At 38.2% G+C, this 17,164-nt stretch overlaps 1 protein-coding gene across 3 annotated transcripts in view; it reads right to left on the bottom strand.

Moving 5' to 3' along the window:
* Atp6v1h (ATPase H+ transporting V1 subunit H) overlaps positions 1–17,164 on the bottom strand; it is an 88,872-nt gene that overhangs the window by 8,738 nt on the left and 62,970 nt on the right. For 2 of the 3 annotated variants that reach the window (XM_005085931.4, XM_013125126.3), the window contains one exon: positions 11,454–11,567. In XM_005085931.4, the coding sequence (XP_005085988.1) occupies positions 11,454–11,567 (114 nt within the window). Of the gene's footprint in view, positions 1–7,338; positions 7,427–11,453; positions 11,568–17,164 lie in introns of all 3 variants that reach the window. The other variant, XR_002381394.2, reaches the window with a different exon arrangement.

Below are 17,164 nucleotides of genomic sequence, written 5' to 3'. Positions count from 1 at the left end.
GGAGGACCCAGCCCACTGTGGTGGTGCCTCCCCTAGGCAGGTGGTCCTGGATTGTGGGAGAAAGCAGCAAGCCACGAAGAGCAAGCCAGTAAGCAGCATTCCTCCATGGTCTCTGGTTTAGTCCCTGCCTCCAGATTTCTGGTCTGACTTCCCTCAGTCATGGAGCATGAACAACCTGAGAGTTAGAAGATAATAAACTCTTTCCTCCCCAAGTTGCTGGCTGGACAAGCCATGAAGAACAAACCAGTAAGCAGCACACTTCCATGTCCTCTGCATCAGCTCCTGTCTCCAGGTTCCTATCCTGACTTCCTTCCACGAGGAACAATGATGTGGAAGCCTAAGCCAAACAGACCCTCTCTCCTCCCCAAGTTACTTTTAGTCGTGATGTTTAATCACAACATCATAAACCCTAAAGCAGCCTTAAAAACCTGTCTGGTTCACCAGGGTGAATGACCATTACTTGGTCTATCATGGGTTCAATTCCTGGAGTACACCTGCCTCACAGGAGAAACACTGAAATGTCAGCTGAACAATTTTTATCTCCCCCCTCCCCAACTTCACAGCCCTGCACTTGCTTCCTGATCTCCTTAAGGTAAGTAATTTCCTTTACTGTGAACTGTGTTGACTCACTGTAAGGCCCCGGATAAGAACCAAATAATATGGACTAAAGGTCTCCAAGAATATAATCAAAACAGCCTTTCCTCCTTCAGGCTATGTCAGGTGTTCTGTCACAGCAGGGGATAGCTGGCATACACAGACTACCTTTCCATAGGGTAATGTAGATACTAGGCTAAACAAAATAGATTCACTTCACTATTTTTGTTTGTTTAAATGTGGTTTCTCAGAAGCTGTGAATTCCTCTGGTGGTTTGTACTAGTGGCCCAATTTCATTTCTTCTCTAAATCACGAAGTACACAACATTCTTCTGTTTTTCTCCTCTCATACCTACACTGCAGACATGGACCACCAGCAGGCAGAAGGCAAGAAAGCATGGAGACCCAGCTCAAGCAGCCTTTCCTTGTGGTTTATCTACTCTTAACATGTCAGTCGCTGCTTAAGGCTTTGCACAGACATGCCTCCTCAGGAATTCTGCCCCATAAAGTGCAGTGCTGTCTAACACCTAACACTGCAGTATAATTTTTATGCCTGCCAATTCTCCCCCAAGTCTCTAAGGTCTCTCAGGGAAGAAATATGTAGTTAATAGTTTAGAGAGCCCAACTTCTTAAGCTGTGGATGGGGTCTTGTTGCAGAATATGGGGTCATGTTACAGAATGTGGAGGTCATGAAAAACTTGTTAACACTAATAGGATTCTGAATGCCCAAATATCAAAGTGAACTCAAAATCGAACGCATGATGTGCCAGTGTTTCTGGCTATGCTACACTGGGCACTTTACTGCAGCCTGGTTCTGCACACAGAGCATCATACTGCACTGTCACCAATGAAATGCAAGGAACACTGCATCTCAAATTTGAAACTGTTGTACATTATGAACTGTGGGGTTTCACTATACATACAAAATTTACTATCTTATAGAAACATAACAGTTTAATTATGGAACACAAAGGCTGTTAATATTTTCCTATTATTCCTCAGCATGTAACCATCAAATTAATGAATCTTTGAATATACTTTTGGGGCAAAAGGCACTACTAAGTGAAAGTGTTTAAGAAGCCCTGGTCTAGAACAAGGCTTGATACAAAACAACCAAGCCGACACGTCTCAGAGGTCAGAAAACCTACCTAGGACAGAGTCTCAACTATGTCTGTATATGTCTGTATAATCCCATCCACAGCTGAGGGAGCCAGAGTACAGCCACACTGTTATAATGTTTCTTTTAAAAAACAGCTATTTGGGTTGCTGGCTAAAGTTTTACACAAAAATAAATAAGTAATAATTAAAATGAATTGTGGCTTGTGATTAAAACAGTATTTCCAACAGTTCCTGAAGTGTTTCTAAACATAAACCTGTCATTTTGTGTATTTGTGGGAAGTGGTGATCTCAGCACTGATGTTTATAAAATCAAATACTCATCAATTCTGAAAAATGTTGAACAACCTATATGTCCCACAGTACCAAATACTCAGCCAAGATTTAATCATTTTATGTAAAAAATTTAAAAGCATATCCATCTCTTTAGTATGCAAATGTTCATCTTTAATAAATGGTAAGACCATATGCATACAAAAGACTTGTTTTAAAACAAACATCTTTATAGTTTATTATCAATAAATATTTGATCGTATACCTACTTCATAAGCTGCTTAAGCAAAACAGTGCCATCAATGGGCAGTTTAAGAAGCTGTGGTCTATAGAAGGAAGCTGACATAACAAGTGTTCAATGCACTGTTAGTTAACAATTCACAATTCTTTGCTAGTAGTTATGGTTCTATTTTCATTATGAACCACTAGAACTTTGAGAGTATGGGCAGAGAAGGTGCCCCCTTCAATCCCCTCCCCACACAGAAGCAGACATAGACAACACAAGTTTATAGTATGTATCTTTACCATGATTACAAGTAGAGAGGCACAGGGATGTTTCAGGAAACAGAAGAAGGAACTTGTGAGCCACTGGTCACTGGGTGCTGAATTAGTTAAGGGGAGTGGGAACTTCCCCATTCTCAGAATTACATGAAGCAGGTTTATTACTCACAGACAGGAAGAGGGAACAACAGAAGCATAGAATTTGCAACAAACATCTCCAAGGTTTAGGAAGGATGCCTGGGCAGTCTCAACCACATATGTCTATGTGTCTTATTTGTACCACAGCTGAAGGAGTAGGGATATAGCCTCCCTCTGTCTGACACTAACCAATGACCAGCCCAGGCTGGAAGCAAAGGTGCTTCTCCAGGAATTTTGAGAGGCACAAGCAAATGGAGTCAACTCAATGTGAAAAGCTAAACTAGAAAATTATGAAGATTCTGGGGGCTGTTAGCTTGCTACTCTGTAGGAACTAAGTAGGTCTGCAGTAGAAAGGCCAGTCTACATGTACAGAAAGGAAGAAAGATGACGGCTATCCCTGGGAGAAACCTGTGGCCCAGAGGGAAGAGGAAGCAGAACATTATCATTGGTCATGAACATGAACCTCGAAGAATTTTAATCATTTGTTTCTAAACATTAAAGAAAGCAAAGACCTGTGGGGAGAGCTGAATGAAGGAGCACTTGCCTAAATACCCAAACTACTGGATTTTAACTTCACAACTACCAAGCCAAACTAAGCCATCCACCCCAATGAACAACAACAAAGGGGGTGGTGTACACATTAATCTATATGCCTTATAACTTACTTTTATTAAACTGTCTTCTCATGGGAAAATAATCTCTAACTTCAGTTAAAAAGGTTAACAAGTTTTCTAATTGCTTTATAATGCCCAACACATGAACAGACTATAAAGGTCAACAGAATTTTCAGAAAAATCATAACTGTGACAGGAAGCTGACATTAAGCCACATTTTTCTCAATATAACTACTAGAAATGAACAAAACAAGAATTTCACCTTGTTTCTATTCCTCCCTTTCTTCTAACATGGATACTCCATTTACTAGGCAGTGGAAGGGAAGTAAGATAAAATTCTCCCTATGAATGTCAATTTGCTGGCCATTCTTGCTGCCTTCACAGTCGAGATTCTTACTGAGCCATCACACTGTCTAGGCTAGAATTCAGTTTCCTGTGTGTTGAAGACAAACTACTGACTATATTAATAAAAACTAAAATCCCAATGGATATTTCCAACCTTTAAAGAAAAAAATTCACTCAGGTAAAAATAAAAAATCAATGTATGCCAAAATAAATGAGCAAGAGCCCATTGCTGTCAATCTCAAAGCAGCTTCTAAAAGGTCACTTCCTCATTACAAGGGGGCAAATCTAACAGATTAACATGACTAAAGTAACAACCTCAGCAGCAGGGTAAAGTGAGGCAGGTGCTTCTTCCTTCAAAGCCCTCCAATGGGGTTCATGTCAAAGGGTCACAACCAGAATCCAATAGAGAAGACACCTCAAAGAACTCACACCGGGAGCCCTCAGTAAAGTGGTTACTTCCAGTCTTTGCTTCAATGTGAAGAATGCCTAAGAACTTAGGCTCTGGGTACAGCTAAGTTGATGGAGGACTAACCTAACACACATCGAGTCCTGTTTTCAATGCCCAGGTTTCTATAAATTAGTTCAAAGGTACGCACCTCTAATCCCAACACCTGAGTGGTACAGATAAGAGGACAGAGAATTCAAAGTCATCCTTGCAATATAGTAAGCTCAAGGCCAGCCTGGGATATATAAGATTCTGTCTCAAAACACAAAGAAAAAGGAACAAAGAAACATGCAAACAAAATGCAATGTATGATTCTGAACTAATTAAAAAAAATTCTTGCCAGTACATAGCAGACAAGGGAATTTTAATATTGTTTACATGTTACATCACCATGTTACAGTATTAAAGAGAATATCTGAGTATTCAACCTTAAGTGTTTAGGGTTGGCAGATCATACTGAGGTGTGCTTCTCTCAAAACTACTTCCCAAAAGAGGACACACAAATACAGTCAAATTGTTACAACTGGTAGCTTTAGATGAAAAGTATTTTAGTTCACTGGACCATTTCTGCTGAAATTATTTCCAATTAAGAGGACTTGGTCTCATAAGGAAACTTTTCTCTTTCACACTCTTTGCCACTGTAATCAACAACATGGAAGCTCCGCCTTGCAAAAAGTTGAGAGCAGGCACACTGAAGGACTTTGGTTCTTTCAAGGGCTCACTAAACTGTAGGAGCTCAAGATTTGACATACCAAGCTCATTATACAAAAAAGAGAAATCTCTCACTTATTAAAAATGTGCTAAACAGTGAAATTCAGGTGACTGCAAATGCATTCAATCTTTCTGACCTAAGACAATGTCCATGATGTCATAGGTGGCCCTTAGCTGGGAGACAGCTATTCCCATTCTCCTAAAGTTTTGCTGTGGTGACATTCCTGTGACTTCTTATGTACAGCAGACTCAGAGTGTGTCTGCCTGATATCCTCCCTATACTCACCCCATCATCCCTCCCACTCATACCATATCCCACAGGACTTGGTCCAAGTACTGCCTCCTCCAGCATGATTCCAACATTCCTGTGACACCAGAACATCTGTCACAGAAATCATTGCATTGTCTTGTGTGACTTCTTATTTTCTATTGCATATTTTTCTGCATAAACAAACATTTCTGCCCATGTCTAAAATAAAGAACCAATTAGAGGCAAATGTAAATTCTCCCTCAGTTCTTTAACTGAGAAAGGAACTAAATACAAATGGGCAGAATGGCATGCAAACTAAACACTAAAATGTTTCATAAGCCATTTATGGGATATTTAGCACGGGGGGTGGGGGGAGGAGAATGGCCTCATTCGACAGCTGGCATTTCTGACATGCACCTTCTCTTTGTTTAAGCCTATACAGAAAGTAAGACTAGTATGATTTCCAGTGGCCCAAGCTTGAACTGCAAGCATCTTCCTTTTCCACCCAAATATATTTTCTTTTTCTAGTTCTCAGTATGGAACCCAAGAGTCTGTTCATGCTCAACAAGTGTGCTGTTCCTACACTAGAAAACCTCTGACCCTTATGGTAACACTTACATCATGTTACTTAATTCATCCTCTCAAATATAAGGGCAGATATTAAACTATTTCAAATATGTAAAGCAAGTTGTTTCTCTTTCCTTCTTCATACCAGACATGCTTTTTTCTTTTGTCTAAGTTTCACTGATTCTTCCAAACACAGATCCAAAATCTACTGGCTAATAAGCAGATCTTAATCAAAACACAAGCCAGACCTTATTCCTTAAGTTGCAAGGACCCATGTGTAAAAATCTGTTTTCAATTTTGTTTAATTATAAAATGCACACAGGCTCCTATCCTTCAGGACTGTGTCTGTACAATGCTCCCTATTTACTTCTTGTATTACAGGAGCTGGTATTTCAGGGAAAAAAATCTAAGATATATGTTACATTGGCATTGCCAATCAACTGTAACTTGTCATGTACAGTGTTAGAGAAACTGTAAAGAATCAAGAAAAACTTCTTGTTTGTATGAGACAGTGTGTGGTCTACTGTCATAATAAAGTCTAAGAATGAAGTCATGTGAGAGTGCTTATGGGAAAACCCCAAGAAAACAAGACAAACCTCAATTTCTTCAAAACACAGAATTGTTCTTGGAATGTATTTTCATGCTCCTCCCAGGTGTAGCAGGTAGGAGTAAGTTTACTTCAGCTGTTGTTATTCATATGCATGGAAAAACATGTTCTTGCCATGTATGGCTTGTCCTTATGATTGCACATTACTTATGTGATTCTTCTTACCTTTCAAGAATATAAATTATTAGATGGTCTGAATAAATTGGCTATTGCATGAAACTTCAGACCATTTCATTTTTAGACCCCATTCTCCCAGATTCATGCCACCAACTAGAGTAATAAACAGTCTATGCATTTATATGTATCTGTGTGTCTGGACATACATGCATATAAGGACACATGCAAGCGGAGGCGAAGGTTTAATGGTTGTCTTCCTCAATCATGTCTGCATCTCAGTTTTTGACACAGGATCTTTCATTGAACCTGGAAGTCACCAATTTGGTTAGGCTAGCAGGCTAGCAAACCCTAGGATCCACCACCATAGCCCTGGAGTTACAGGTTTCCATTCCCAGCTTTTACCTGAGTTCTAGGCATCCAAACTTAGGTCCTTGTGTTTATGTGACAAGCATTATCAAGTAAGCCATCTCTCTAGTCTTTATTCTTTAAATCACAAAATATATGATACTGAAGATATTTCAAGTTTCCACCCCTGAAAATGTCACAAAGATAACAAAGAAAACTCTACGTACCCATAAAGAGACCATAGTTTTTAAATATATTCTAAAAACTAAGTGGTTCAGTAAGTTATATGGATGAGTTGAGGAAAAGACATGTTCCAGAAGTGGGAGGGAGATCAGAAAGGAGAATGCAAGGATGAATATGATCAAAATGTGTTAAATACATATATCAAATTGTTACAGAATAAAATTAATTTCTAAAAATATCCCATGGAGTTCTTTGGTAATGTGATTATTAATGTTTAAATATCTAAGGGCTTTTCCCTTTTCAGTTCATAACCATTTAACCACTGTCTTAATGGCTATCCACTTACATAATAACTAAAATGTTTTATGCCAATATAATCATAGAACAAAGTCCTTAGCTTGGTAAATTTGTTATATTAATTTTCCTACATATATAAAAGATCTAAAGAGGAAAATGCTCAGAATTTGCTTGAGGAAATGCTAGAAGATAACCTAGAAACACAAACAGAATTCTACAGGAGATCCTCTACCTACAAAATTCAGTGTTTCTTTCCTGAAGTCCTGAGCTGTCCATACGCACACACTGTTGCTTCTGAATTAGAGGATTACATCTAAAATCATTCTGTAGGAGAAAAATGGTGACATTTTATGATGTTAAACTGGAAGTATGAACAACAGTACAAGCTAAAGTTCTCTAGAATCAATGTTCATTCTTATATATTTTTGGCAAATCTATGTAACTCACTACTACTGAAAAGAACCAAGCATGCATCAAGAGAGTAGCTGTGGAGTAGGATCTGAGGTGCTGGTGTCAGTTATAAGGACTGACTGCACCATACCTCCTGAGTTAAGGGGCTCCCTGTGTACCAACCATCTTCTTGCCCTCAGCCAAGGACATATTCCTCCTTACCCCTATGTACACTTGGGGATCTTGTAATCCACCACTTCACTCCATATAGATGTCAAAGAAAGGGGGAAAATTAGCTTTTCTAAGACTTTCAAAGAGGTAATTTCAAAATCAACCAAAACACCGAAAAAATTAATTCTATATTCTATATTCCATGTATTATAAACTCAAATCTAAATCTATATTATTAAGAAACTTAAGCTTTAACTTCTTAAAATGGACTCTAAATCAAGATTCGTGGCTGGTCTATCCCATGATTTTATAAATATCTAATTTATACTTTAAAGGAAAGTTTGAAGTTATTTTAATATTTTATTATTTTAATATTACAGAAATAAAGTGTTTACTTGGTGTAAATATAAACAATTTCAAGAGAACTTCACAATTTAAAATTAGTAAACATATGTAAAACACCAGAGCCTATTTTAGTTTAAAAAAACAAAAGGAAAGGAAGACAGGTAGACAGACAGATATACAGATAAACAATACACCCCCCCCAAAAAGAAACCCTACCAAGCAAGAGAGCTTGTACCTACAATCCCAGAACTTGGGAGTAGAATCAGAATTACACTAAGTTCATGGCCAGCCAGTATGGACTACATGCTAAGTTCCACACTATCCTATGTTACAGAACAAAATCCTGTCTCAGAAAGCAAAGCAAAGCAAATCTCTTCCAGGTAAATAGAATGGCAGTCTATACCAGCAGTTATAACCATGATGCATATGGACACTAAACCAAGACATGTATCCAGTCTGCTCTTCCACAGGAGAAAGCCTTTTGCAGAAGGTTTACTTTCCATGTGACCCTCTAGTACATTAATCTGAAAAATAAAGTGTCATTACTTGAGTAACTTTTATTTTCTGATACAGACATCCAAGAAAATGTGAAAGCTCAGCCAGGCGGTGCTATCACACGCCTTTGATCCCAGCACTTGGAAAGCAGAGGTAGGTGAGTTCAAGGCCAGCCTGGCCTAAATAGTGAGTACCAGGCCAGAGCTGTTTTTACACAGAAAACCCTGTCTCAAAAAACAAAAAAACAAAACAAAACAAATCAACAACAACAAAAAAGTAAACAATGCATAAAAATGTAAGGGTCACAACTGAATTCTAAACTTCCTATAAAAATCTTTTTATAAAGAAAGTACAGAAAATACTAGCACTAAGCTCCAAATCATCAGCATAAAAGCATATTGTCACATGCTGGAGGAGGAAAAAAGGATATTCTCATCAACTAGTCAATGAGATACAAACCAGTGTCTATCTATAGAGTCACAACATAATTCAGTCATGAACAATATACCTATCATACACAAGGGAAAAAAATCTTCTCAATGTATGCTCATTTAACAAAATTCCTCAACCAAAACTTTTTTTCAAGTCAGCATTCTATTGTATATACTTTTTTTTTTATGTCAGGAGAGAACATTTAAACAAACAGCACCCCTTCCCCAAAGAAAAGCAAGAAAAGAAAAACACTATGCCTGAGGACATTTAATAAGAGAACAATTAAAAGTAATTTTTTAAATTACTAAATAACAATTCTACTATGGCATCTATGTTTTTTGTTTTTTTAAGGTGGGAAATTAAACTTAGTTTTATAGAAACTTTATAACTTTATAAAAATATCTAGGAAATATATAAGTTCATAGTCACAGTAGCCTCCAACTGTGAACACTTGTCAAACTAATTCCTTAAGACATATAAACTAGCCACAAGACATTCAATTCCCAATGTTGGAAACCCTAACTCAGAAAACAGTGACAAAGGAGAGGAACCCAGTGAAGCAGTCGTGTTTAGTGACACCCAAGGCTTTATCTACCCACTGAGTTGAGCCGAGGATACTCCGGAGGGCCTCTACTTTGCTCACGCTCTCCTTGCACAAAAGACAGGAAAGAGTAGAAGCATTTCAGCCCACCATAATACAGCTAGCACCACTCTAGCATCTAAAGTAACCCAAACATCCTTCTTGTTTTCATACTTAATCTAGCAAGTTCCATTCTCCACAGAGGAGTCAATGAGATTTTCTTTTCTTCTTTTTTTTGAAATATAAACCCAATGTCCCCCTTCACCAATTAAAAAAAAAACACACACACAAAAAAAATCAATAGGATTAACATGCCGTTAATCCCAGCACTTGTGAGGAAGAGGCAGGTAGATCTCTAAATCTGGTTTACAAAATGAGTGTCAGGCCAGCCAGGCCTACTTAATGAGACCTGTCTCAAAAAAACCAAACAGGCTGGAGAGATGGTTGGGTTCCCAGGACCCACATGGCAGCTCACAACCCACAGAACTACAGTTAGAAGGATCTGACACTCTCTTCTGACCCAGTGGGTACTGCATGTACATACATGCTGGTAAAACTCAAACACATAAAATAAAAATGAATAAATTTTTAAAGAAAAAAAAAAGACCTTTTCAACGGTTTTCAATTCTCCTAAGCCTCAAACATCAGCACAGAAGACATGCTGCAATTGTCACCTAGTTGATGCTTACTCTGTACCTTCAAGTTATATCCTTAGACTCAGTAAAAACACATAGCACCCCAGTTTTCTATTGGGGAAGCTGTCTGTGTCCTGAAGAGTATTTCCAGCACCCAGTTTCTCCCTGCAGTACCCCAGTACCAATAGGTGCTGAAACTTTCTCCACGCATTGCTCTAAACAAGCATGCTCAGTGCGCTTCCTGCATTTCCTGTCTTATTCCTTAGACCTGAAATACTAATTAGCCCCAAAAATTAGGCCGCACAGCTGGCTCCTTACCACTGTCCCCTCAGCATAAGTTGGCTTATTCAAAGAAGCTCACCTAACTGCCCTGCAAAAGTTGCACCACTTCCAGTCTATCTTCATAAAGACACTGTTGTATGCATGCACAGATGCCAGTGTTTATGGGGAAGCTGCTTATTGGCAGGACTGTGGAATTTAATACACAAAGCCGTAGCAGCACAACTAACTAGATATTCTTCTGTACTGTATGTGACTGGCCTGTTCTAATGTACCATTAATTTTTTCCTCTGGAAACACTGATCACACTTCTGTCAGTTATAGAGATCTACATTTGCTCCCTGTACTTTTAACAGGAAAAGTCTCAATCTAGAATACTCTTCAGTGTGATACAATTACATGATCTATTCCAAGAGTTTAACAGCCAACCAACAGTTAAACTAGCTGTTCAAAAAAGGAATCACCACTTGCTCTATCTAGTACACCAAGGGATTACCATTATGTTCACTTTTTAGAGGGAATACAAAAAGATAATAATCTCAGTCTTAAAAATAAAAGGACAGGAAAAACATATGACTCTGGATACTTCAAAAGCAAGACACTTATAATGAACAAACTTGACCATGGAATTTGAGTTAATCAATATGTTTCTAGTGTCTTCTTGTGAACAGATACAATGAAGTCTGGTTAACCTTACACTTTAGACATCTTGCAGAACTGGAGAGGAATCTGCAGTCCAGCTGTGTCCACTCAACTCCAAGAAACCTACATTTGTTTTTGTCACAAGGACCTTTTCAGTTACAGCTGAAGCAATTTGTGATATCAGTAGTTTAAACCTTTTTTAAGACCATGAGTGCAGATCATCTCTTTAAAGTTACTGAGTCTTTGCTCTATATTAGCAATGTGTGTGTAGACCTTTGTCTAAAATCACCAATAGCTCAATAGAATATTTGCATAAGAGCCCTTAGGATAAAAATGTGAGAGCTAGCAGAGCAATGCCCAGGTGAGAGATTCCAAGGCATACCAGTTGTGCACCATGAGCTTCTGCACGGCCAGCAGAGCATTGTAGCGGACCTGCTGGTCTTCATGGTGCATGTGGTTCATCACCAGCTGCTTTCCACCGAGCTGCTCAATAACCCTGCAGAACAGAAAAGACTTGTGAGGATGTCATTTCTTTCAAATTGATGCTAGTCACAAGTGAAGAGTCCAAGTATCAAATGCCCAAATGATTTCCAAAACCAAAGTTACAACTAACTGAAGTAAGCTAGGATTACATCTCACGTCACTCTTATTGAACTGCAGACTGTGGTGGTTGAAGGTGATCAGTCTGTCTGTACAGGTTTATGAATCTGCAGCTGATGAAACTATTTGGGTAAGAATAAGAAGTATATCGCTGGGGGCAGGATTGAGATTTCAAAAGACTTGTGCCATTCCCAGTATACTCTCTCTGCCTACAGCCTGTAGTTTGGGGACGTGAGGTCTCACCTGTGTCTTCCCTATACCATCATGGGACTCTAAACCTCTGAAATAGTGAGTCCAATTAAACGCTTTCTTTTATAAGATCATGATGTTGTATCACAACAACAGACATGTAAGAGACACAAAGACCTAAAGATTTGAATGTTTTCCTTAAATTCCTAGTGTTCAATCCGACTGATAACTCATTTTTTAATCTATCATCTACCTGGGTACAACCCTCAATTCTAGGTAGCTGAGTATTACTTTACAACCAGTATTTCTAGCATGCAGTCAGTACTGAATTCCAATTAAGTTAACAAGATCAATATCAAGTCCATCAGTGATTACATTATCTCATAAATACAGGTTTAGACTCAGATAACAAAGGACAGAGGATAAAGAGCACTCAAGTTAATTTCCTGGTTAGACTTAATTTGAATAAAGCTGCTCGTTTCTCATAATGATAGAATATGTCACATGCTATAAACGAAAAAGTCAATCTTCAGGAGCATGAAGACAGTTGACAATCACACTACTTTCTCTTCTAACACCATATCCCTAACAACCAAGTCCACTTAGTACAGACACAAATATTATATGAAAGTGGTCACTTGCTTCAAGAATCTGTTCTCTACAACAATATCAATACAAATAGAGCTTTGCAATTTCCTAACTCCAGCCCAGGTGTATGGATTTTCCTGTCCATTCTTCATCCATCAGTACTGTCCAGTGTCATGCCTGCTACTTATCAATGTCATATGACATCCTAATGCCATAGGGCATTTGGTGCTTTAAGACAACCTCACAGGCTTCCTGAACCAGTCAGGAATGGAAGGGTGGAAGTACATCAAAACATTAAACATCTAGTGCCTACAATATGTCAGGCATTATATTTTGAAATAGTATCTGTTATGTCAGCTCAGCTCCGCTACTAGCCAGACATATTATTACATTCAGCAGATCATTTACAATAATTGCCAAATATGGAGAATAAGCATAAATCCATTACAGAGTTACTGTGATGATCCAAAGACACAAAATCTATGACCTTTAGTGCAGTAAGCCCTGCTGCTTGGCCAATAATGGTAGGGGCTGTTCCTGCTCAATCCAGTCTCCTCCCTGTCATCAAAGCAACAATTGCAAAACCCTAAATATCATTTCCACCACTCAAGCCAGTTAAGTGACTCCCCTCTTTAACAAAGGTCCTCTGGGCCCTGAGCTCATGATCAGCAGTAAGTACAATTAGTCTAGCCTGAAAGCGGCTTACCTAACACGTGACCCAGTGTCATTCCCTTAAACTTGGAACCCTACACAGCATTTCAGCACCATACTGATGAGCTATTTTAAACAGCAAAATTCAAAAACAAAAAAGGAGACACAAGATGCAAGCACGGCACTGAACAGACCATGGAAATAACACTTCTTTGTAGTAGAAGAGTGAGAACAAGAAGGCAGAACCCAGCTGTGTTCTACCATAGCTGTCAATGTGTCCATCAAGGATTCAATGTTTTCATTGATTCTAGACATGTTCATGAATTATTTGCATGAGCTTTAAAATGGTGTAATTTTAGCAAGTAAGCAAATTCACTAGTTTGGAATCCACAATGAAAATCAGCATACTTCAGGAAGTTGTCACATTATAGGTACAATATAACTGATGATCATAATACTAATGCAGGCACTTCTATTATATAGGGCACTGCATTGACAGTCAATTGAATCTTCTATAATCCTCACAATAAACACACTTTTGAGGATTAATCTGTTTCTCTTATAAAGAAAAGCAACATTACATTTAAAAACTTAAAACTTTTGAACAAGTCTCTAACCAGAAAGTTTTTTTTCTCAGCACAAAAGTAGTAGAAGGAAGCACTTCGTGTAGGTTTCAGTGAAGGGCTCAGTGAAACAGTGTTCAGAGAATGCCCAGGACAAACGCAACTCAAGAGAGTACTCATGATTTAACACTTTCACTATTACTGACTGATGGATGATAAAAACTATAATTGTAATGTTTGATATAATGTAAATATCAGGCTTTAATGATGTTTGTTTTCAATGCAACAGTTGACATTCCTAAACTATGTTAAATACCAAAATATAAGTTAAAGACAGCCGTTGCCATGTTTTCCTTCCTATGTGGATTAAAAAGAAAGGGTGATGCTTCCTGCTACTGCAGGAGGGGGTTATGAAAATTATATTCTCACACACCACTGGTTGGAAGTCTGAATTAGTTTGTATATAATAATGTCTTTAAAACCTCATGAAAACTCACATTTTAGCTCCTTATGTCTATTTCAAGGGATGGCAGAAAGTAATCAGAATGTGAAGTGATTCACTCTGTTTTCACAACAATGAAAACTCAGAACCAAACAAATGCCAGTTTAAAAAAAATGTAAAAGAAAGTGATAAAGCATGAGCTATGCCGTGCAGGTTTCCACAGGACACAGATACATGTGAGGAAGTCACTGGCTGTGTCTATGGTGTTAAAGGCACTGCTGCTGCAACTCTGCAGTTTTCATGCTTTCTATAACGAGCATCTATACTGGCCAAACTATAATGTATAAGAAAAATCGGGTTTGCTGTATAAAAATTGTGTGCAACTATGAAAATAATTTATTTGCATGTGCTATGCTAAACTTTGTATGAAGAGCTGTTTGCCTGATGTAAATTCTATTTCTTAAGAGAGCAAGCATGAGTTCTCTGGATAAGGTTCTTGGGTTGAATTATGCTCTACTGCCTGGTGAACACTGGTCCTCATCAGATACTCATTTTCACAAGTTTCAATCCTATAAGGAACAGAACCAGGTCATCACTGCTATACAATGAAGATATATACCAAGGACCTGGACATTAGTGTTTCACTTTCCAGGCAGTATATGGTGATTTACCAGATTTTTAAAATAATCTTATATATCCACAGCTATTTCTATTCACTCTAGCTCTGAGCAACAGCAGAATGCCCAAGATGGAAAACTTCCAGTTTTTTATTTGAGCATCCTTGAAAATTCCAGGACTGGCAGAGCAGTGAGCAGCCGGTTAAAGCTTGTGCAGGCCCTGCCCCAGAAAGCAATGCCCAGACCTGGCTCTGAGTAATGGCAGGATGTCTAAGATGGAGAATGGTTCATTTTCTGGATTGGACCTCCTTGAAAAATGTTTATGGTCCATGCTGCTGCCAGAGGCCATGTTGCTATATGTGGTCCATATTACTGCCAGGGCCAGTTGCTACCAAAAGTCTATTGGTGCTGCACGCTAGAGGCCATGTCGATGTCCATGATCTCCATTTTCCTGCCAGAGGCCATGTTAATATTCATGGTCCAGGTTCATGTCTGTGGTTTGTGTTCCTCCTGGAGGCCATGTTAATGTTTGACGCCATATTGGTTTCTCTGGTCTGGGGGCCAAGTTAATTTTGTCTGTGATACTTTTTCTGAAGCCATACTAACACCTTGTCAAGAGCCTGAAAGGGTGCACAAATTGATGGCACACTTTTCCATTAAACAGACAATACTCACTACGCCACTATGATTGGAGGACTAGTTATGTGCAACGGCTACTGCTGTGTGGATGAAGGGATTCCTAGTATTGAAAGGGTCACAAGTGTAAATATGACCAATCTACTATTTGAATGTCTTGAGGACATTCTACAGGAGGTGGAAGCCAGAGATGGAAATGGGCCTTGCTAAGCACATGCTCTGCCACTAAATCCCACAGCCCAATGACAATTATTAAATTTGTAATTTGAGATCAATAACTGCCTGCTATGCTTTCTATATAAATTCACAAAACAGGCTACTGATTTAAAAGTATACCTTTTAACTACAAAAGCAGCTATGAAAATAGCATACATATACCGAGAACACCAAGAAAACAAGCCCCTCTAAATCAACATGATCAAAGCTCATATGAACTCACAGAGACCAAGGCAGCATGCATAGGTCTGCACCAGGTCTTTTGTGTATATATGATGGCTTCCAGTTTAGTGTTTTCATAGGATTCCCGGGTGTACCAAAGAGTGAGTCTCTGTTTCTGTGCTTTGTCTTGGGCTCTCTTCCTTCTGTTTGCTTGTGTTGTCCAATTACAGTATGTTAGTTTCTGTTTTATCTTATTATACTTTATTATTATCCTTCAGAAGCCTGCTAGCTTTCTAGTGACAGAAAAGGAATAGACCCAAGTGGGAGGAAAAATGAGGAAGAACAGGGAGGAATACAGGGACAGGAAACTGTCATCAGGATATATTGTGTGAGAAAGTAATCTATTTTCAATAAAAGGGAAAAAATTCTTAAAGAAAATATCCATCATATAAAACAGGAGTAAACAGCAATCTGTGCTGGCACCTCTTAGGAACACTGAAGGCTGCTTGAAGGGTTAGGAAGCATGAAGCTGGATCTTTCCAATCAGACATATGATTGAGTCCCTCTCTCTCCTTCTTTTTGTCTTTTTCTGAATTGAGACTCTCAAAAATTCAAGATCTTTTATGGTATTCTTTTCACTGAACCAGCAAAAAATGTCCACTGCTTGTCTTTTATGGGTATCTAATACATGAGATAGCATTATTTTTGGTAATAACTACTGTTGTTTCATGGTTGTGATTTTAGCAGTTCTGATTACCTTAATAAGTTAAGCCTATCATCCAAATATCATCATCAAATATGAGATACCAAAGCAATTTTCTAAGATTGCAGTAAAATGGATATAATATGAAAGACTATTCTACATCTTAAAAGATTATTTGTAAGGAAAAGAATGAGGACAAGAGAAAAAAGATACAGAGACTTCGTCTGACATAAGGAAGTGCTCTGCATTGCTGAATGCAAATAGAAAGTTAGAGAACTTTCTGCCAACGTTCTTCACCAGGAGACATTGGGCACATGCCAGTCCACTGTGTGACTAATAAGGTACTAAAAACGTTCAGACTCTACTTTGCCAAATAATTATATCCACTGTTCTGGTCAATATGTCTAAGTACATTTATTATATAACCACACCTCAATGTTTTGAAATGTGAATTATATTAGTACATATCTACTATAACTTCTGTGCTTTATAATTTGCCAGTGTCAACCTCTAATTCATTTCCATAATTATGAGTAATAGGGAAAACACAGTGTTCATAAAATGGCTATAGAATTAAATTTTGCAAACAAAGGAAACTTTTAATGAGAAATCTCTAATACTCTCACTGACAATTATACCAAAGTACTAATGCAAGTGTATTTATATTTTTATAGTACTCATTTTTAATTGAGCTCATTTACTTGATTAGCTTCTCTACTAAACTAC

Source organism: Mesocricetus auratus, unplaced genomic scaffold (assembly GCF_017639785.1).
Source record: "Mesocricetus auratus isolate SY011 unplaced genomic scaffold, BCM_Maur_2.0 Super-Scaffold_6730, whole genome shotgun sequence".
Lineage (NCBI taxonomy): Eukaryota > Metazoa > Chordata > Mammalia > Rodentia > Cricetidae > Mesocricetus > Mesocricetus auratus.
This window is presented reverse-complemented; position numbering and strand designations above follow the sequence as displayed.